At 63.0% G+C, this 21,513-nt stretch overlaps 1 protein-coding gene across 7 annotated transcripts in view; it reads left to right on the top strand.

Moving 5' to 3' along the window:
- Positions 1–21,513, top strand: part of RADIL (Rap associating with DIL domain) — a 73,846-nt gene that overhangs the window by 51,638 nt on the left and 695 nt on the right. For 5 of the 7 annotated variants that reach the window (XM_021086022.1, XM_021086025.1, XM_021086027.1 and 2 more), the window contains 11 exons: positions 1,903–1,940; positions 9,324–9,484; positions 13,850–13,962; positions 14,567–14,804; positions 15,403–15,575; positions 18,493–18,643; positions 19,015–19,149; positions 19,439–19,629; positions 19,774–20,101; positions 20,960–21,099; positions 21,337–21,476. In XM_021086022.1, coding sequence (XP_020941681.1) covers positions 1,903–1,940; positions 9,324–9,484; positions 13,850–13,962; positions 14,567–14,804; positions 15,403–15,575; positions 18,493–18,643; positions 19,015–19,149; positions 19,439–19,629; positions 19,774–20,101; positions 20,960–21,099; positions 21,337–21,476 — 1,808 coding nt within the window. Of the gene's footprint in view, positions 1–1,902; positions 1,941–9,323; positions 9,485–13,849; positions 13,963–14,566; positions 14,805–15,402; positions 15,576–18,492; positions 18,644–19,014; positions 19,630–19,773; positions 20,102–20,959; positions 21,100–21,336; positions 21,477–21,513 lie in introns of those variants that run through there. The other 2 variants (XM_003124271.3, XM_021086024.1) reach the window with 2 other exon arrangements.

The raw sequence follows: 21,513 nt of genomic DNA, 5'->3' as shown, positions 1-21,513 counted from the left end.
GTGGCCTGGGTGCCCATGCTCTCCACGGCCAACACCCCGCTGCAGCGCCCTTCTTGGCTGGTGGGGGGGTGCACAGGGCCAGTCGACATTGTGTTGAACTTGCCCTGGGGCGGCCTCTGGGCCGCAGCACCAGGCACTCTGGGCAGAATTCCTTGCCGTGGGGCTGACCTGTGCGCTGCGGGAGGTTGGGCAGCGTCCCTGGCCTCCCCCCCTCCCCTCCCCCTCACGGAAGCGGCTCTGGGCACTGCCAACGTCCCCTGGGGGCCAGAGCGCCAAGCAGACTGCTGCCAGGGCACACAGTCTGGCCAGGAGGGGACGCAGAGGATGGCTGGTAGTTACGTGCAGCCCTTCAGAGAGACCCCTTAGTCTTGGCCACCCTTGCCGTGAGGCAGAGGTGGGAGAGGGAAGCCACTTGGCTGTGTAGACACTGGATAGGTTCCTCAGGTGAAGAGCCACATTTAAAAAGTTTGAAACTTTTGGAGTTCCCGTCGTGGTGCAGTGGTTGACGAATCCGACTAGGAACCATGAGGTTGCGGGTTCGGTCCCTGCCCTTGCTCAGTGGGTTAAGGATCCGGCATTGCCGTGAGCTGTGGTGTAGGTTGCAGACGCGGCTCTGATCCCGCGTTGCTGTGGCTCTGGCTTAGGCCGGTGGCTACAGCTCCGATTCAACCCCTGGCCTGGGAACCTCCATATGCCGCGGGAGCGGCCCAAGAAATAGCAAAAAGACAAAAAAAAAAAAAAAAAAAAAAAAGCTTGAAACTTTTTAAAAGCCACCATGAGCTGCCACAACCAAAGATCTGTGCAAGTGAACCAACTGCGTCGTGGGCATCTGAGCCACATCCCCCAGGGTCCTGCAGGGGACTCGAGGTGTGGGGCCACTTCCCCTCCATGCAGTTGTGTGCGGGGCAGCTGTGGTCCCTGCAGTGTGGACGCCTGGCTGCGTCAGTGTGGCCAGTGACTGGGGGGCCTAATACTTGGAGGCTCTGAATTTCCACAGGACTCGCTGACCTTTCCCGGGTCAGCTCTGTGCTGGGCACTTCCTGGCAGCCAGATGCTGTTTGATTTAATCCTCACACGGCCTTGACGACGAAGGCGCCATCGCCCACGTCAGAGCTGAGAGCACGGGGGCAAGGAAGGTGTGGGTGGCCCCCCCGAGCCGAGCACCCCCTGGCTTCACGCAGAGGTGTGGAAACTGAGGCTCGTGGAGGTGCACCCCTCACCCCGCCTCCGGCCAGCCTGTCCCTCCGTGGTGGTGACAAGCCTCAGTGCTGGTCCGTCTAGGCCCCCCCTCCCCAACCTGGTTCAGTTGTTGGTTTCTTTCTTGGGCCCCAGCAGCCTCCTCGCCACCCCCTGTGCTCACGTTCCCATCAACTCCAGGCTGACGCGTGCGTCCTAGAACCCGTGCTCAGCCAGATAACTTAGCACGAAAGCAAAAACGCTTTCTTGGTTGAGACGGACAGAAAATGTTGATGAGGCCTGAGCCCCTGCTGGGACGTTTACGTGTATTTGTAGATACTCCAGCCCACGGGCATCTGCTCCTTGTTACTGTGGCCAAGTTTTAAAAGTGCACGTATGCGGCTTCATCATGAGAGTGTTGCCAGACTCTTCGTTCTGGTGTTTGTGAAACGTTTGGCCTGTCGACGTCTCCTGATGTGGCCGGCGGCAGGGCAGAGAGACGGCTGTGAGGCTCTGCCCTTGGAGGAAATGCGCGGGCCGCGTGCAGTCGTGGATGCTGGGCCCATCACGGAATGGTCTTCCCAGCGCGGCCGGGAGCATTCGTGCAGACAGGATGCGGGGGCAGGAGTGCCATGTTTCATGGGGACGCGCAGCCTGTGTCAGCGGTATGTTCAGCATGTCTGTCCTGTTTTTCTCACGCTTGCTTTTTTTCCTTCATGATTGTAGGAGAAAACTAAAGAGCTGGCAGAGAAGCAGGCGCACCTGTAAGTATGGCCCATCCTTGCCCCACGCCCCAGGGATCTGGTTCCCTGAGGAACTAAGACCCAGGGCCCCCAACTCTGGGGTCAGCTCCGTGCTTCTGTCAAACCTCTTTTTGTCCCGGGGTGGCTGTTTCCACTATTTTTTTTTTTTTTTTTTTTTTTTGCTTTTTCAGGCCTCATCACAGCATATGGAAGTTCCCAGGCTAGGGGTCCCATCGGAGCTGCAGCTGCCAGCCGACGCCACAGCCACAGCAACGCGGGATCCTTAACCCCCTGAGCGAGGCCAGGGATTGAACCTGCGTCCTCATGGATACTGGTTGGGTTTGTTAGTGCTGAGCCGTGACAGGAACTCCTGTTTCCACTGCTTCGGTCACGCCCCGGGAAGTTTCTCCAGGAGCTCCCTGGGCCTGGGCCCCCGCGATCACTGTGTCATCGCTGTGTTTGCTGCTCGGGGGAGCGGGCAGCTCCCGGTCTTGAGAAGGTTCCCTCGACGCCTGTTTTCAGCGGGAGCACTGCTCCCCTCACACACCCAGATGGGCCCCGGGTAAACGGTTCGGCGTTGACAGCACAGATGTGCGTCCCATGACCCGCGGGCCCGCGCCTGAGAGGGCGCCATGGAGAACCACCTGCCGGGAAGGTGACGGCAGCTCCCGTGTTGGTGCCGTGGGCCCTTAGCTGCTGCCTGGCGCCTCCTTGTGCCAGGAGCCTAAAAGCGCCTCCGCGATGCCCAGCAGAGCAGCACCCAGGCAGGCGCCCACATGGTGGCCAGAGCCTGCCGGCCCGTGTAAGGAACTCGCACCCGTGACAACAGCCCGGGAAGGGGCCGCGGTGGCCACTGCCTGTTGTGGGTGAAGGGCTCGCCAGGATCCATAGCGGTTTCCTTTGATCCTGGGATCCTGTTCGTGTGAAGACAGTCCTTCTCTGAGGCACGCGCTGGCCGTGGTGGCTGCGTCCCGCCCGGTCCCATGAGGGGAGGGGGCGTCATCGCCCTCCTCCTTGGAAGGTGGAGACGGGCCTGGGTCCCAGCGGCTCCTCCCCTGCGCTGGGAGCTGGTGTCTGGAGCCAGAGGCACTGCGCGTGATGTGCGGAGGTCCAGGGCTGCCTCGTGGGTTGCCGGCTGCTGGTCACAGACCCGAGGGCAGCTCGGGGAGGAGGCCTGGGGCCCTAGGTTCCCCTCGGGAGGGCAGGTCCGAGTCAGGCTGCTGGCCCTGGCCTCTGAGGTGGGGCCGCCTTGCCCTCCAGCTTGGCCCCAAGATGAGACACCCAGTCCCGGGAGGCCAGTCTAGAGGTGGCGGGTTCTCAGAGTGCCCAGCCTCCACCTCCTGGGCCCATCCTCCCCCCCAGCGCCCGTCGGCTGCGGCTTTGGCCCTTGAATGCCGGGAGGAACCAGGCCGTCCCTGTGCAGTGTCTGCTCATTCTGTGTCTTCCAGAACGAAGGCCTGAAAACAGCCTTGTGTCCGTCCTGAGTGAATGCTTTTTTTAGTTTTTTTCTTTTTTATTGTTTTGTCTTTTTGCTATTTCTTTGGGCCGCTCCCGCGGCATATGGAGGTTCCCAGGCTAGGGGTCTAATAGGAGCTGTAGCCACAGCCACAGCAACTCGGGATCCGAGCTGCGTCTGTGACCCACACCACAGCTCGAGGCAGTGCCAGATCCTGAACCCCCTGAGCAAGGCCAGGGATCAAACCTGCCACCTCATGGTTCCTCGTCAGATTCGTTAACCACTGAGCCACGACGGGAACTCCCGAGTTTTTTTTTTGTTTTTTGTTTTTTTTTTAACTTATAAATCACTTCCAAAATACAGAAGCTTATGGAATATATCAATCACCCTTGAACCCTTGAACCTGGACTTGATGTTGTTAGTTTGCCCCCTTCCTTCAGATCTTGTGTCGTGCGCTGCTTTTCACATTACGAGTGACTTAAATTTTGCTGGAAGTACTGTTTTCTGCCTCTTTGATCCTGGCACGTTTCCCCTGGAAGCCGCGCGTGTGGGTTCTGCCGGGAGGAGGTTGACGGCGCGGGGATGGGGATCCTGGGGCCAGACCTCTCATGACTGTGGGATGGGAAGCGGGGTCAGGTGCGGTGCGTCGGTCTGTTCCTTGGGATTTTCCCGTCTGAAGAAGTAAATTCACAGGTGAGGTTGGCCTCTGAAGTTACTTTCTAAAAACCGTGCGCGTCTCATTTTCTCGACGAGGTTCGCAGAGACCACTGAGCAGCCTGTTGGTATTCCGGCCTCTGCACCTGTTGGCCTGCAGGGATGTCTCGGCCGTGGAGGTCTGCTGGCAGCGGCCCAGAAGAGCACCCGGGCAGCGCCCAGGTTTGCAGATTCCGTTTCTTCAGTGGTTAGGGCCGGTTCAGTTTTCTGGTTCTTCTTAGGTTGATTTTGGTAGTTTTTGCTTTCCTAGGGAAGGAGTTGTTTCCTGTGTTCCCAAGGCTGCTGGAATGAAGTTGTTGGCTGCAGTTGCTGTGACGTTTTTCTCCTCTGACGGCGCGGCGCCACGGCCACGTTCGTCTCTCCTGTCCCCCTCCCTTGATTCGTCTTCCCAAGCATTTGCCTGACATTATCCACTCAAAATAAGAACCAGTCCTGCTGTTTACTGTTTGTCCGGTTTCTATTCCCTGACATCTTTATTATTTCCTTACTCTTGCACAATTTCTTCTTTTCTTTCTTTTCTTTGGGGGGTGTGTGTGTGTTTACGACCGCACCCATGCCACATGGAGCTTCCCAGGCTAGGGGTGGAATCGAAGCTGCAGCCACCAGCTTACACCACAGCCACAGCAACTCAGGATCAGAGCCGCATCTGTGACCTGCGCCACAGCTCTCGGCAACGCCGGATCCTTAACCCACTGAGTGAGGCCAGGGATCGAACCTGCCTCCTCATGTTGTAGTTGGATTCGGTTCTACTGAGCCGTAATGGAAACTCCCCATAATTTCTATTTTAATTTCTTCTTTGATTTACGAATTGTTTTGAAAGTTTTCAAACTTTTTTCTTTTATTACCAGAAATGTGTTTAATTTTGATTTCAGGAGTTCCCACTGTGGCTCAGCAGTGACAAACCCAACTAGGATCCGTGAGGATGTGGATTCGATTGCTGGCCTTGCTCTCAGTGGGTTAAGGATCAGGTGTTGCCATGAGCTGTGGTGTAGGTCACAGATGCAGCTCGGATCCTGTGTGGCTGTGGTGTGGGCCGGCAGCTGTAGCTTCAATCTGACCCCGAGCCTGGAAACTTCCATATGCCATAGGTGCAGCCCTAAAAAAAAAAAAAAAAAAAAATTTATATCATAACGTCTTTGGTTTGATATGGTTTATTTTTATTTTACTGTCGTAAGAACACTTAACACAAAAACTACCCACTTAAGCTTTTTTTTTTTTTTTTTTTTCCTTTTTTCTTTTTAGGGCACACCAGCAGCATAGAGACGTTCCCAGGCTAGGGGCTGAATCAGAGCTATAGCTGTCGGCCTGCGCCACAGCCAAAGCAACAGGAATCCGAGCCACATCTGTGACCTACATCCCAGCTCACAGCAATGCCAGATCCTTAACCCACCGAGTGAGGTCAGGGATCAAACCCATGTCCCCATGGATACTAGTCGGGCTCATTACTGTTGGGCCATGGCAGGAACTCCCCCAACTTAAGTGTGGACAGTACAGTATCATTCACTGTAGGCCCAATTTTTTTAACATATTGAAATGTAACTGACTCAGTGATTCCTGCTCTACAGCGCAGTGATTCGGTTATGTATGTTTATGTCTCTCTCTATATTCTTTCCCTTTCTGGTTTATCCCAGGATCCTGAAGAGAGCTCCCTGTGCCGCAATAGGGTCTCATCGTATATCCATCCTATGTAGTAGTTGGCCTCTGCTGATCCCAAACTCTCCATCCTTCCCTCACCTGCTCCCCCCACCTTGCCAACCACAAGGCTGTTTTCTGTGTCGGAGTCTGTTTCTGTTTTGTAGATATGTTGATTTGTGTTGTATTTGGGATTCTACATATAAGGGATATCATGTGGCATTTGTCTTTCTCTTTCTGACTTACTTAGTATGAGAATCCCTAGGTCGGTCCATGTTGCTGCAAATGGCATTATTTCATTCTTTTTCATGGCTGAGTAGTAGTCCCTTGTGTATATATGTACCACACCTTCTTCTTCCATCCATCTGTTGACGGGACAGGTGGGTTGCTTCCATGTCTTGGCTATTGTAAATGGTGCTGCCGTGAACACTGGGGTGCATTATCTTTTTCAATTATAGTTTTATCTGGGTACATGCCCAGGAGTGGTATTGGTGGATCATATGGAAGTTTTATTTTTAGTTTTTTCAAGGACCCTCCGTACCGTTCTCTGTGGTGGCTGCACTAACTTACATTCCCACCAGCAGTGCAGGAGGGGTCCCTCTTCTCCGCACCCCCTCCAGCATTTGCTGTTTGCATCCTTTGTAATGATGGCCATTCTGAGGGGTGTAAGGGGTACCTCACTGTACTTTTGATGTGCTTTTCTCTAGTAATGAGTGATGCTGAGCATCTTTTCATGTGGCTTTTTTCTTTTTGGCCATCGGCATGTCTTCTTTGGAGAAATGTCTCTTTAGATCTGCCCTTTTTTCGGTGGGGTGGTTGTTGTTGTTGTTACTGAGTTGTATCAGCTGTTTGCGTATTTTGGAAATGAAGCCCTTATCGGTTGCATCATTTGCACGTGTTGTCTTTTCGTTCTGTTTATGGTTTCCTTTGCCGTGCAGGCACCGTGTTGTCCAGCAGGTCTCTGGAACTTACTCATCCTGCGGAGTGAAGCCTGGTGCTCCTCGATGAAGCTTTGGGTGTTCTGCCCCTGCCCCCGGCCCTGGGGACCCCCATTCTCCTCTGATTCTGAGAGAGTGACTCCTTTGGATGTCTCATGAGAATGGACTCGCGCAGCCTGCGTCTTTCTGTGGTTGGTTTAGTTCCCTGAGCGCGACGTCTTTAGGGCTCGTGTGGGGTGGCGGTGGTGCGTGTTGCGGGCTTTCCTTCCTTTGTTTAAAATGTGGCGTAATATTCCCCGGTATCATAAACGAGCCTCGCTTTACCCGTTCATCCACTCGTCCCCTCGTCCAGTCATCCGTGGACCTTCAGTCTGATGCCACGTCTTGGACGCCGTGGCGAGCGCTGCAGGCGGCGTTGGGGTGCTAGGATTTCTGGGAGAGCCTGATTTCGATTCTTCTGGATAAAAACGCAGACATGGAATGGCTGGACTGGGAGGTGGGTCTCCATGATGTTTTGAGACCCCCCCCGTACCGTTTCCCAGAGTGGCTGCCCCGCTCTGCCTTCCCCGCCCTCCTTGGCGACACGTGTTGCCTCTGGTCTTTGTGACGGAGCCGTCGTGACAGGGTCGGGGGGTAGCTGTCGTGGTTTGACTTGCGTCTCCCTGATGACGAGGGATGTGGACGCCTCTTCACGCACCTGCCGGCACCTGCGTGTCCACGTAGGCGGCCTGTCTGCTCAAGTCTCTAGTCCATTTCGGTCCGGGTACGTGGGGTTTGCGGGTGTGGACTTGGAGGAGTTCCTTATCCGGCGCCTGGTTTGCAGGCATCCTCTCCTGTCCGGGGGTGGCCTTTGCGCTCTGTTAATGCGTCCTTGGCTGCGCAGAGCTTTCCCTTTGCTCTCAGCCGACTTGTCTGTTCCTGCTTTCGTTGCCTGGGCCTTTGGTGTCACGTCCATGCAATGACTCTCCCCACCCGGTGCTCGCCTGAACGGGTGGGCCTGGCCCTGCTGCACGGGCCGAGCTGGCGGGTGGCCGTGCCTGCAGCGCGGACCCCACCGGATCTGACGCGGAAGCTCTAAGTGGCAGTGGCTGGCAGATGGCTTCTCTGTGGAGGCCTCTCTGTCCCTTTGAGCTCTGGGTGGAAGTGAGGAGGCAAGACGTGTTGACAACAAAGTGGAATTGGGCTCTGGTGAGCAGGCTCATCCTGTTTTCGTGACCTGAAACTGCCTGCAGGCATGTGTGTCTCATCCGAACCAGCGAGGAGACTGGACAGAGAGGAAGGGCTCTCAGCTCTGCCAGGTGCGCAGTGGGGACAGGGAGCCTCCTCTGAAGCCGGTCCCTCCCTAGAGAGGACAGAGGGAGGCCACGTTGTTTGTGGACAAAGCGAATTTACGTCAGGGAACACGGGCTGCGGGCCCGAGAGGAACGTGGTAAGGGGAGCCCCAGGCCCCCGAGGCCCGCCGGCTGTCCCAGCGTGTCCTCCCGGGCCCACCTCTGAGCCCCAGCCCCTAGCTCTGCCCAGGGCCCCAATTCCCAGGACCCCCAGGCACGATGGTCACTCCAACAGCCCACGTCGCTGAGCTGCTCTGGGCACCGGCACACCCTCCAGGCAGGACGAGGAGCCCGGGGACAGCACTGGCCTTGCACGATGCCCACAGCCACCCAGGTCCCCCCGTCAGAGTTGCTGCCTGGGGTCTCCCCCAGACAGACCCGAGCTACATCTGGGCGTTTGATTTGCTCCTCAGAGGATCTCGGCTCCTCAGAAAGTGCAGCCTGATGCCAGGCTTGCTGCTGGGAGGAGGGGTCGTGCAGGAGAGATGTGGGGTTGACGTTTAAGCTGAGGGGTGACCCGGGCTCAGCACAGACTCAGCCCCCTTGGGAGGTCGGGGGCGGGGGGGCGGTGTGGAAGGTTCTGGATGCTGGGGGCTGATGTGTGGAGACCTAAGAGGAAGAGTTGGGTAACGCTGAGCTCTGACCTGGGGGACGGCGGAAGCCACCTGACTGCAGACGCTGCCTTTGAGGGAGCCAGGTGGCTCTGACATTGCCAAGGTCCCCTGGGAGCCGTCCCCCAGCGTGGTAATGGGGTTTGGGAGCCGGGGAGGGCCTGGCTCCATGCCGGGCGCCTGGAAGCGCTTCTGCCAGGATCATAGCATGGCCCCTCCACCCCCATCGCCCGACCCCAGCCCCAGACCATCTGGGGCGCGCTCTGTGACCTGCGGCCCTGGTGGGTTTATGTCTGAATCGCCACCTCCCGCTTCACCAACCTCAGAGCTCACCCCCCCCACCCCGTCCCCCTGCGCTGAGGTGGCACGTGGCTGCTCCCGCCTCCCCTCCCTGCACAGTGGCGTCTGGGCCCGTCTCCTCCGTTCTTACGCGTTGGCACGGGCGCATTCTCTCTGCGCTCAGAGGCCGCGGGCAGCTCCCGAGGCTGGTGGAAGCGGCCCCAGCGAGTCTGTTCCCTGATCCTGAAAGGGACGTCGGGGGGAGCCGTGTCACCCAAGGCCTGTGCCAGCCCGGCCCCCGGCCGCGCTTGCAGCCCCCGCGCCCCTCGCAGGGTCGGTCTGAAGGTCTAGCTCCCCGCGCGACGTTGGGAGCGTCCGCTGACCTCGTGCACAGAGAGCAGGGGTGACAGTCCGCGCACAACTTCACCTCTCTGTCCTGGCAGCCAGGAGCCCCTGTCCTCGGCCAGCGTCACCATGGCGGGCCTGGCCCCGGACCTGCAGCACCTTCTCTTCTGGATGTCCAACTCGGTGGAGCTGCTGTACTTCATCCAGCAGAGGTGCCCTCTCTACATGCAGAGCCTGGAGGAGGAGCTGGACGTCACAGGTACGGCCAGCCGCTGTGCCGCCTGGGGTGGCCCCAGGCCATCTGGGTGCAGTGGGCTGCGGGAACAGGGGGTGGTCGTTGGGGCTTCCGCTGAGAGGGCGCTGACGCGACGGGTGGGCTGACCCAGCGCCGCTCGTCCACGGCGTGGCGGCACCGCCGGTCCCTGGCATGTCCCGAAGCCCTCCCGTGATGCGCCCGGGTAAGGCGCCGGCGGTGCAGGCCGCCCCTTGCGCCCCGCCAGCAAGGGCGGTGGGTGTGCCTTGGCCACCGTCTCCTCCAAGACGCAGCAGCTTCAGAAAGGAGGCGAGGTGCCAGTGCGTCAGGAGTGTGTCGTGTGTTCGACTTTAGAGACTAAGACAGGGAGGCCGCGCCGCATGCCGCATAGAGTTTGTGAGATGCAGCTCAAAGTGCGGGAGAGGCTCGGTGAGAGAGTGAGCCTGACCGGGGCAGTCTGGGAGGGCTTCGTGGAGAAGGCGGCGTTGGGCCAGGCCGAGGCCGAGTGGGGTTTCAGCCGGCCGGCCTGGGTCCGATGAGGGCTCTAGGGGCTGCGGTGGGTCCTAGAAGCAGGACCGAGTCCTCTCCCCGCTCCCAGGACCCGCTCCGCTCCGACTGCAGCAGGACCAGGTGTGACCGCCGTTTCCCCAGGGGCTCGTTTCACCCCACAGCCTCGCCGTTTGGCAAGAGTGAGCCGCCCGCTCCGTCCCTCCCGTTCCGGCCTCACTGGAGCCGAGGGGCTCCCCCTCTGGGGCCCAGCAGCCAGAGGCCTGGCTCTGAGCCGCGGGGAAGCTGGGCCGCAGGACGGGGCGTCTTCCCTGCGTCTCCCAGAGGGTGGCCGCGGGCTCAAGGTCAGCCTGAGGCCCTGGGCCCTGCTGGTTGGCACTGGGCCCTGCTGGGCCCCCGATGCCAATGGCTAGATTTCCCGAGGGGGCTTCTGCATGAGGCAGGCTGTCCCCTCTGCACTGTCGCTGCCGGAAGCTGGCTGTGGAGACCAGTTGGGGGGCCAGGAGTCTGGCCAAGCTCGAGCCCACGGCCACTGGGGCCGGGGCCGGGGGACACAGGGGCATGCCTGCTCTTTTCCCGAGCTCAGTCCTGGTTTCTGAGTCTGTTTAACCCCTACTGCCCAGTGAAGGGGGCAGTGGGGACTTTCTTGGGGTCCCAGGGCCGTGGAGTCTGGGTCCCCGTGGATCCGTGGCAGGAGGTAGTGGCTCTTCCGTGTCCCAGGGGTCGTCCATTCCCAGCCCGCTGGCCTGTCCTCTGTCCCTGTTCCCCATGGGTGGACATTGTGAACGCCACCCGGCTGGACTCCCAGGGTAGGGCAGCAGCTCTCTGGCCACCAGGCCTGGGCGGGAGGCAGAGCGTCACCGGCCTTCTCCACACCTGCCAAGGCTCTGTCTCCGGGACCCCGCACTCTGTCCCGCAGCCTGGGCCCGCCCTGCGCTGGGCCTGCTCGAGTCCGGTGCCTGCAGAACCGCCCTCCCTCCCCTGTCAGGCCTCTCGCCACCTCCCCCTCCCTCGTCCGCACCCCGCTGGGCTCCTGGGGTCGGGGGGACCTGCAGCCGCCCAGCAGGTTCCGAGAGGAGGGACGCCAGCTGCTGGTGGGGAGACCAGTGATTCTGGCCCCAGCAGGAGCTGTCCCCCCGCCCCTGACGCTGGGCACAGGGGTTACGAGCGAGTCCCCTGCTGCCTGTCCTGTCTGGACGTGCTCCACACGCTGTGGGCAGGGCTGCTGTCGTGGGTTAGTGCTTCCTTCTCAGGGACCCGAGTCCCTTGACCTTCTGGGAAAAGCTGCCTGGGGCTCTTCTCCCTTAGCTGCAGCCTGTGCTCTCGGGGGGAGTTGTTCTGGCCCAAGGCCTGGAGGTGGGTGGCCCAGCCGCTGCCAGGAGCCTGAGCCTGTGCGAGGCCCGGTCCCGCCCCTGCTCACCCAGGACCACACGGGCTGGAGGGGCCCTGCAGGGCCGGAGCGTCTCAGAAACAGTGTCCTGGGCGGTGCAGGCTCTGGGGAGTCAGGGGGAACAGCAGCAGGCGGAGGGCGGGGGAGGTTCGAGTCGGCTGGGCCTGACCTCCAGCAGGAAGTATCTGTGGGAAGAATTCTAAAAACAGATGGCATGTCCTGAAAGCTGGAAAAATAGCTTTTTCTTCCCCACACGACCTTTTCTGTCCAAAGCTTGTATCCAGGAGGCCCATTCGCGCAGCAGACAAAAGATCCGCTGGAGGAGGGGGGATGTTTATCTTATTCACTAAAAGTTCTCCGAGTTCTTGTTCTGGCTTGGTGGGTCAGAACCCAACTAGTATCCATGAGGACGGGGGTTCGATCCCTGGTCTCTCTCAGTGGGTTAAGGATCCGGCGTTGCCGTGAACGGTAGTGTAGGTCGCAGACGCGCTCAGATCTGGCATTGCTGTGGCTGTGGTGTAGACCAGTGGCTCTAAGTCCGATTTGACCCCTAGCCTGGGAACCTCCATGTGCCGCGGGTGCAGCCCTGAAAACAGCAACAGCACCGAATTCTCCTGTAGGACTTGGAGGCTCTCCTGTAGGACTGAGCGCCTGCAGGCGCGGGGGGTAGTCCTCAGGTGCCCAGAGGGGCCGCCTCAGTCCAGGGCCTCGAAGGGAGGGTGGTCCAGGTCCCCTGTCAGGCTCGTGGGGGTGTCAACCTGGTTGGAAACCCCGTCAGGGCCTGTGCCACAGCTGCAAGGGTCTCCGGGGTTTTAAATGACGTCTGACAGATGTGTGGCCTCTGCTGAGAGCCCCCCGCCCTGGCCGCCTCCTCCTCCCTGCCATCCTTCCACACGGCAGGGGCAGCAGGCGGCGGGGGAGGTCTGCCTTCTCGGATGTGCCGGCCTGCAGGCCAGCCCCCCCCTCCACGCCCAGGCGCTGCTGTGAAAGGGTTTGGTTTCTTGGCCCACGTTCCCACTGGCTTTGGTTGGTTGTGGCATGTGCTCGGTCTGCACATGGTCCGGTCAGCAGTGGGGCCAGCCTCACGTGCTTCTCTAGGTCTGGAACCTTCTGGAAGGTAGTGTTGCACCTGGAAAGGGAGGGGCCAGCCCTGTGCTGGCTCCTTCAGGCCTGGGCCCCTCAGGTTGCCAGTTGGCTCCCCCCAGCCCCTGAAGCCAGGATCCCAAACGAGACCCTGCCAGGGAGGCCCTGCAGGGCTCTGGCTTCCTGGTTGGGCATGTTCTCAGGGAGGGAGCCCCGAACCTTTGCTGGCAGGTCCCGACACCCGCAGGGGCTCCCTGGTAGAGGCACGCACCTTTGCCCAGCGGCAGGGTAGCCCTGGTCCCTGGGCTCCCGGGAGGCCAGCTTGGTGCTCAGGGTGATGCTCGGCCTCCCTCCCCCAGAAAAGAGCTTCCCAGACGGGGCGGCGCTGTGCAGCACAGGCGGCGGAAGCCCTGCCCAGGCCCAGGCCTGTCTGCTCTGCACACACAAGGCCCGAGTCGCCGGCCTTCCGTCCTTGTGGAGAGAAACGAGCTGAAAGAGGGAAGGACAGAGGCAGGTGACCCTCTGGTCCCACGGTCCCTTAGTGCCGGGGACTCCCGGCCCCGGGCACCTCAGGCCTCCTGCCTCCCGGAAGGCCCCTTGGGACAGCCCCACCCTGCTGGGGGCCTCTGGCCTCTCGGCTTTGCGGGAGCCCCTCCCAGGAGAGGCATCACCTGGCGTCCGCTCACACCTGCCACCTGGCTGCTGCCCAGCCTGCGGTCTCGAGTGCCAGCTCAGAGCCAGCCGCACTCCCAGAGGGGATGAGTCTGGGGTCTCCCCTCTTGCCTGCCGCCTCTCCAGGGGTGCTGGGGGCGAACGGGCCATGGGCCGTCTGGGCGTCTTCTCCTGGAAAAACGCCATGATCCCACTGAGTGACAGGCTCCTTAAGCCCTTTGGCCAGGTGTCCTATGACCTTTGTCCCAAGTGAGAAGTGACCTGCAGGAAGCTGGGTCGGGATATGCCACCGCTGGGGCAGTTGGGTTTTTGTTGTGGTGGTTGCACCCACAGCATGTAGAAGACATTCCCAGACCAGGGCTCGAACCCACGCCCCAGCAGATCCTCGCCCACCAGGCCACCAGGGAGCTCCCGGGGCCCGTGGTTCTGACAGCCGTCATATCCGGAGTCTGCTAGTTAACGAGCCTCTGATGCTCGCATCCACGGGCTTGGAAGCGCAGTGCCTGGGCTCCCGGCTCCCTCGGCCAGGATGTGGGCACCCCTGGGCCCAGCGGGGGGGGCGGGGGGCAGGTGGGCTTGGGATGGTCCAGTCCTGCCCTGGGGCTTCTGTTTATTACCTTGAGGGAGGCCGTGGGCAGGGGTTTGAAGGTGAGGCTGCTGCGGTTCCGGAAGGTTCCTGCCCGTGCCGCTCGCGGCGCGGGCGCTGCGTCTCCCCGCAGGCTCCAAGGAGTCGCTGTTCTCCTGCGCCCTGACGGCCAGCGAGGAGGCCATGGCGCTGCTGGAGGAGGTGGTGCTGTACGCCTTCCAGCAGTGCGTCTACTACGTCTCCAAGGTGCGTGTCCTGGGCACCTGAGCTCCCTGCGGCCCTGCCCACCCCGGCCCCAGGTTCGAGTCCCCACACCCCACTTGTTGTCACTCTTGTCGTGGGAGCCCTCTGCTCCCCCCGCCCCCACCCGCCTGCCCAAGGCCAGTGAGCGTGAGACGCGGAGGGCAGCCGCTCTGGGGAAATGACTCGGTGACTTGGGAGGCAGGGTGGGTGTGCCAGCCGCCCTGGCCCACGGTGCCCCCACACACCATCCACCCCCCAACGCCGGGCCTCAGGCAGCAGGACCCCGTGTGGGGTCAGGCCTGGAGCGCGAGCCTCGGCTCCCTCCCCGCTCCCCTGGATGTCACGGCTGAGCAGCCCGGGGTCCGCGGGACGGTTCCCCTCCCTGCCCCCCTGTCCTGGAAAACCCTCTGAAAAGACAGGAGGAGAGGCCAAGCCCCTCCGGAGCCTCTCTGCGCCTTGGCCAGGGCCCCCCGGAGCCCCCACAGCCCCAGTGGCTCTTGCTGGGGGCCCGTCCTCGCTCACCGCCCGCGTCCCAACACGCATGGTCGGGCCGAGGCAGGAGCCTGAGGCCTGGGCCCCGCCGATGGCATTCTCCTCCCGCCCGCAGTCCCTGTACGTCTGCCTCCCGGCCCTGCTGGAGTGCCCCCCTTTCCAGACGGAGTGCCGGGAGAGCTGGTGCTCGGCCCCCCAGCTGCCCGAGGAGCTGCGCCGCGTCGTGTCCGTCTACCAGGCGGCCCTGGAGCTCCTGCGGCGGCTGCAGGTGCACCCCGAGATCGCGGCCCAGGTGCTGGCCTACCTCTTCTTCTTCTCCGGCACGCTGCTCCTCAACCAGCTCCTGGACAAGGGTGAGACCCCGGGCGGGGGGACCACGGTCCTGGGGGCGGCCCCGGATGGCTCCTCGGGACCACTGCCACCCTGAGGGTCCTGCTCCCTGGGCTCCAGGCAGGCACCACACGGGGAGATGGTGCAGGGCGGGGCCCGGTGGGAACAGGAGGCGTCGGTGTCTGCACAGGGGCCCTCGGCCTGTCCTGGCTCATGTCATCCCCACACAGCCAAGAACAGGCTCTGGGAGGTGACGTGACCTCTGACCTGGCCTCTCTGCCACCCGCGGCTTCTCCCTTGCCCTGCCCAGGGCTCAGGGCACCTGTTACTTGGAGCCGAGGCAGTGCTGGGCAGTGGGAGCAGGGCCGGCCCCCAGCACACGTGTAGAATGTCACAGCCCCTCCACCTCCCCTCCAAGCGCCCCCCCACACACCCAGAGAGGGTCCCAAAGCAGGTCGTGGCCTTGGAAACCACCGTAGGGTCTCCCGTTTGTCCAGAGGCCTGGAGTGGGGGGAGGAAGGGGCTAGGGCCCAGCCGGGCCGGGCTCCTTCAGGGGCAGGCGGGCATCAGACCTGCTCTGCTGGGCAGCCCAGTGTCACCTGCCCCCCTCCCATCCCCCAGGCCCCTCTCTGAGTTGCTTCCACTGGCCCAGAGGCGTCCAGGCCTGCGCCCGCCTGCAGCAGCTCCTGGAGTGGACGAGGAGCGCTGGCTTCGGGGAGGCTGGAGAGCGCTTCTTCCGGAAGCTGTCCTGCACGCTCGACCTGCTGGCCACTCCCAGTGCGCAGCTCATCCAGGTGGGAGCCCCAAGGTGGGAGCCAGCGGGTACAGTGTGGCTGGGCTCCGGGGCCAGCAGCTTACAGACCAGGAAGGGCTCGGTCCCCGCAGTCCCTCTGCGCGCAACTCTTCTTACCCACAGGCAGGGTCACGGCCCAGGGATGTCGGCGCCCAGTCCCTGAAGGGCCCCTGTGGCCCAGGGGGCCTGTCTAAGCACAGAAGCCCTTAACTTGGGTTTAAAGAAGGAGTTCCTGTTGTGGCCCAGTGGTAACGAACCCGACTAGTATCCATGAGATGCGGGTTCAATCCCCGGCCCCGCTCAGTGGGTTGAGGATCCGGCGTTGCCGTGAGCTGTGGTGTAGGTCAGCAGCTGTAGCTCCAATTCAGCCCCTAGCCTGGGAACTTCATATGCTGCAGGTGCAGCTATAGAAAGCAAAAAAAAAAAAAAATTTAAAAATAAACATAGAAGGAGCTGGACGAGTAGGTCAGAGGTGGCAGGGGGAGCGGAAGATCGGCTCTGAGGGGGCAGGAGTGCCGTCACCTCCTGGAGAACACCCCTCAGCTGGAGGCCAGCACAGCAGCGGGACCTCAGTCCTACAACCATAGTGAAACAGATCCTGCCCTGGAGCCACCAGAAGGAAGACAGCCGCGCGCCCCTCAGTTGTAGCCCAGGGTGAGCCCCGGAACTGTCAGGCTGTGCCCTGGTGCTCTTCCCACCGCCAAGGTCGTGGTCACTCGTTCGGCCAGCTCACCCGCCTCCGTCACCTGCTGTGTGACGGTTGTCACAGCCAGCGGTGAGTCCAGACCAGCCAGGCCCTTTCCTGCCCGATGGCAACACGGACCCTGCCTCGAGGATGGCAAGGCCGACGCCGCCTGGGAGGTGCAACCGCTGTGGGCGCAGCCAGGCAGCCCCGCACCGTCGCGCGAGTCAGGTCCCCACCGGCCAGCAGGGCCGTGCCACCGCCTGGAGCCCAGGGTCGGGCAGAGGCTGCGGTGGGGAAGGCGAGATGCAGCCTCGGCGCTGCCGCGCACGCTCTGCTCTCGGGTCCTGGTGAAGGGTGACCGAGCCGTGCGCTTGGGTTTGTGTCTCTTCCGAGGTGAGGCCGTGGTGCTTCAGTCAAGGGGCGCGGGGGAAGGGAGCGCAGCTGCCGGCAGAAGACCGGGGTGGGTGGGGGGGGGGTGGGGGGGTGATTTCTAGAGCGCTTGACACAAAGGCTCTGCGGTTTGGGATCTGGAGTCTCCTCCCAAGAAGGGGCGTCCCAGTGGCTGAGCACCCAGGGCTGCTGGAGCCTGGCGCGGTCACCTGGCTGGCCTGTGCCCTCCAAGCACAGGAGATCAGAGGTGGGCTCCACAGCCCCCCAGCCGGGCTGCCCCCAGAGCGGCGGGCGGGGTGGGCGGCAGGGACGGGGACAAAGAGGAGAGTAAGGCGGGAGGACACAGGCTGTGCGGGGCCGGCAGGGACCGTCTCAAGCTTTGGTTCCATGCCCTCCTCCTCTTTTTGGGGAGCCCTCTTGAGCTTGAGGGCCCTGTAAACCCAGGCTCAGGCCCTACTTCACCTTGCTGGAAACAGATTATTCGGCGAGAAGAAACTTTTTTGGAAAACCGATTACATCCTCATGAAGCTAAGAGAAGATAGGGCATCTGCAGCATAGTCACGGGATATGCTGCAAGTCAGAAAGCAGAAGTAATTCTTGGAAATGAAAACGACGACAGCAGAGATGAAAAGCTCAGCAGCTGGGCTGGTGGATAAAGCCGGGAAGCACCCAGCAAGCGGAGAGGCGACGAGACGGAGCAGGAGGCGCTTGCCTTTGCGGGGCACCTTGGGGCGCCCACCGACACCAGCCCCGGAGGAGCACAGACTGGGGCGCAAACTCAAAAATCAAAGCCACCCGCGGGCCCACAGGGCTGTCTTGCTGGAGTGTGTTCAGGGGGAGTGTGTTAGGAGGAGGCTGGCTCCCGGGTCCACCCTTGCCCTCCCCACCCTGCGCCCCCTGTAGCTTGGGGCGTGGTTTGTGGTGTAGAACCATAGCCACTGGCCGGCGTTCCTTGTTGGCAGTAAAATTAAGTGGGGGTGGGGGGAAGGAAGAAGGTGACGAAAGGGCAAGGGCGCCTGGGTCTACGCAGCAGAGGCTGGCAGGGTGGGGCGGGTCGGTGGTGGAGACAAGCCGAGCAGGCTCCCCGCCCTGCAGCCTGAGGGTCTGGATTGAAGATGCAGCCAGCGGAGTGGGCTGGCGGGATTTCAGAGGACCTGCCAGCTGCAGAGAAGATGCAGAGCAGGGCCTGGGCCCCCGACGGTGGCCGTCAGGACGGGTCCCGGCTTCTCCAGAGCAGCTCGGGAGCTGGAGAACCCAGGGACACCTTCCAGCCCTGAGTCCTGACTGCTGATGGCACCTCCCAGCTGGGCCCCTGAGCCTGCCCAGCGCTGGCCTCCTCTGGAAGCTCCTGGAACCTTGGGGAAGCCAAGAGAGCAGACGAAGGGATTTTGGAAGGGGGTCAGAGAAGCATAACTTACTTTGGGGAGCTTTCTCTGCCCCCGCTCGCAGGCCAGGCTCGTGTGGCACTGAACGCCGTGGCGTTGCCTTCCTGATCCCTCTTGGAAGAGGCGGCGCAGGCCCCTGTGTCCTTGCCCCTAATCTCCCACCGGTCATTTCTGTTGTTTCTCAGCCCCAAGAGGTGGTGGGATGAGGCCTGGTTCCGTGGACAAGGCTCTCAGCACAGTGCCTGCTGGCCTTTCCTGGGAATGGCAGCCCCTGTCCCCAGCTGTCCCCCTGGCTCTCCACCCACCAGACCTTGACCCCTTGCTGACCTTACCGTCCCGCATGGGCACCAGGGGCACTGGGCCCCTGCCCCTGCCCCTGCAGCTCCTGGAAGCAGACCCTCCCTGAGCTGAGGCCGTGCGCCTGGACCTTTGACTGGGAGCTCCGTCTTGTCACGCAGATGAGCTGGGCGAGCCTGCGGGCCGCGTTCCCCGCCTTGAGCCCCGCACAGCTGCACCGGCTGCTGACTCAGTACCAGCTGGCCTCGGCCATGGGCCCCATGAGCGCCTGGGAGCCGACCGCCCAGGACTGCCCGGAAGCCTTCCGGTCAGGTGAGGCCCCTCCTGGGAACTTGGGCGTGGACCTGGGCCCCTGACCCCCACCTGTGGAGGTCCCTGGCAGGGGGTGGCGGGGGGGGCAGGAAGGGCAGGACCCCCAGGGAGGAAGACGGCCCAGGGTGGAGGTTCCCCTCTGTCCCCAAGCTCTGGGCTGAGGTTGGAGGTCCCGCTGCCGCTCCTGGGTCCTGGCCCAGGGCACAGCACCAGGATGAGAGCAGGGTCTCCTCGTGGGGGGCCACTCCGCCGCCCTGGGGAACGTTCCTGAGCACACGTGCCCCGCGTGTCCCTGCACACGCAGGCGTGGAGATGGGCGCCCACGCGTATGTACCGGTTGTTATAGATCAGACGGCGTCTCTCTCTGTTAGCGTCACGTGTGTTCCCACAGAGAAAACCGGGAGGCCTCAGGCGGGAAGGTTCAGACAGAAGCAGGGCTCGGAGCCCGTTTTCCGTCTCTGTTCCCCTGGGGCTGGGACGCGGCCTCGCTCCCCTGTCACTTACTGGTGTGCATCTGAGCCCGGAGGCGGGGCCGGGGGTGAGGTGTGGGCACCGGCCTTCCCACCATCGGGAAGGCCCTGCGTCCTGGCCCTGGGAGTCCCGGGCGGAGCAGGCAGAGGAGCAGGGGGGGTGGGGGGCAGCCGCTGGGCCTTGGAGGGAGGAGAGGTCCCCTGGGCCGGTCACTTCTCCCGGCCCCCTCCCGTGTCCACGGGTTCCAGAGGCGTCAGGCGGGGGACGCCAGGCAGCCTCTTCCTGCTGCCGCGAGCCGCCGGTGGCCACGCCGTGTCCCCGCAGACGAGGTCCTGGAGTCCTACGAGAACCCCCCGCCCATCGTTTTGCCGAGCGAGGGCTTCCAGGTGGACCTGGACGCGGACCGCCTGGACGACAGCATCTACCAGCACCTCCTCTACATCCGCCACTTCCTGTGGAGCCTGCGGAGCAAGCCCAGCGCCAGCGGGGGGCCCGCGCCGCCGGAGTGCCCCCAGGTACCCGGCGGCAGAGGCCGGAGCTCCGTGGGCCTGGGGTTGGTGCCGCTGGGGCCGTGGCCGCAGAGCCGGGGAGGCCTGTCCTTCTCCCGTCACATCACGTTGGGTCGCTGGGCGCTGAGTTGGTTCTTCTTCTGTCCCCAGGGCCCACACCATGCCAGCCCCGAGGGCCACCCCGAGGCTTCCAGGGACCCCGGCCGGGGAGCCCGTGAGGCCAGCCCGGAGCACCCTCCGCCTTCTTCAGGGGCTCCCCGGGCTCAGGGCCCCCCAGGAAGGCCATCAGGCCGTGTGAGCCGCGGGGGCCCCCAGCCCGGGCCCCTGCACGGGGACGCATCATGCCTGCTCACGCCTCCCGCCACCCCACTCGAGCCCACTGTCCCCGAGTGGCCTGAAGCCAGCAGCTCCTGTGGGAGAGCACTTCTGGAAGGGAGCAGGAACGGGCTGGGTGGCCCCCGGGGTGCGGCTCCTGAAGGTGAGCCCCCGCCAGTCTCATGCCTGCACCCCAGCCCCTGCCCTGCCAGCGCCTGGCGGGTCCCGCAGGGTCTTTCTCCATGGGGGCCTGGTGGCACGCGTGGGCCTCAGTGCCGCCCTTAGTGCAGGACAGGCCCCGGGGGCAGAGGGGGAGGACGTGGCTCAGGCCCGGGCAGGGTAGCGGGGCCACACGCAGGCTTCTGGGGCTCGGAGAGCTGGTCTGCACCCAGCAGAGACTGGGTGGTGGAGGCACAGCTGCCCCAGCCCGGCCACCTGCCGCAGGAATTGTGCTCCTGCCCACTTTGGGGGGGGTGCCCTGAGGGCAGGGGGTCCTGGGACAGAGCTGGGTCTGAGGCCCCCAAGGGCAGTCAGGGGGTGGCTCGGCTTTATACCTCGTGGGCAGAGAAGGCGCAGTGCCTGGGGGGAGCAGGGGGCTGAGCTGAAAAGAGCCCCAGCTCTGGAGGGGGCCAGGGCAGGGCCCGCCTGGCCCTGGAGGGACAGACGTGGCGTCACCACTTAGAGGTGCAGGGAGAGAGGGCGGGGGCTGAGGAGGTCTCTGGAAGGAGGAGGGGAGCCGAGAGCCTGAGCAGAGCCCCCTTCTCAGCCTCTTGGCAGCAGCCCATGTCCTGGGGCAGCACAGGGGACCGCCCCCTCACCCCGCGGGGTCCCGGCCTTGCTGTCCCTGTTCTGCCCACGTGCCTGTCTTGTGGGACCTGCGTGAGCACCTGTTCCTCTGGTCCCCTGGAGAAGCAGCCGAGCCCAGATGTCCCTGGACTCTTGGACAGGCCCTGGCCCCTGGGCAGAGGTGAGACTGAGGCTCAGCCGCCCTAACCCTGCTGCGCTCCTCTCGCCCGCCCAGGAGACGGCGCGGCGCCCGCGGACGAGCCCCCTCCGGCCCCCTCCAGCCGCAGCTCCAGCACCGACGACTTCTGCTACCTGTTTGTGGTGGAGCTGGAGCGGGGCCCCTCGGGGCTGGGCATGGGCCTGATCGACGGGTTGGTGAGTGCACCCCCCTGCTGGCTCCCGCCGCTGTGGTCACCCGGAGCGGGGCGGGGCGGGGCCTGTGGCGGTGGGGACCAGGCTGCAGGAGCACGAGGCGGGGCTTGAGAGGAGGGAGAGGCCTGAGCGCCCTGGGTCAGGCCCGGGCCCTTGGCTGGGGAGGGGCGGAGGTGGCCCTTCCTGGGGACCCCGTGTGTGAGGGGCCACGGAGCCCTGAGGCTTCTGCTTCTCCCGCAGCACACGCCCCTGGGCGCCCCCGGGCTCTACATCCAGACCCTGCTCCCGGGGAGCCCCGCGGCGTCCGATGGGCGGCTGTCGCTGGGAGACCGCATCCTGGAGGTGAACGGCAGCAGCCTGCTGGGCGTCGGCTACCTGAGGTACCCCTGCCCCCCCACCTCGGCCGGGGGGCCAGGT

This window comes from Sus scrofa, chromosome 3 (genome assembly GCF_000003025.6).
Source record: "Sus scrofa isolate TJ Tabasco breed Duroc chromosome 3, Sscrofa11.1, whole genome shotgun sequence".
NCBI lineage: Eukaryota > Metazoa > Chordata > Mammalia > Artiodactyla > Suidae > Sus > Sus scrofa.
The sequence above is the reverse complement of the archived record's forward strand: the minus strand, read 5'-3'. Positions and strand labels throughout refer to the sequence as shown.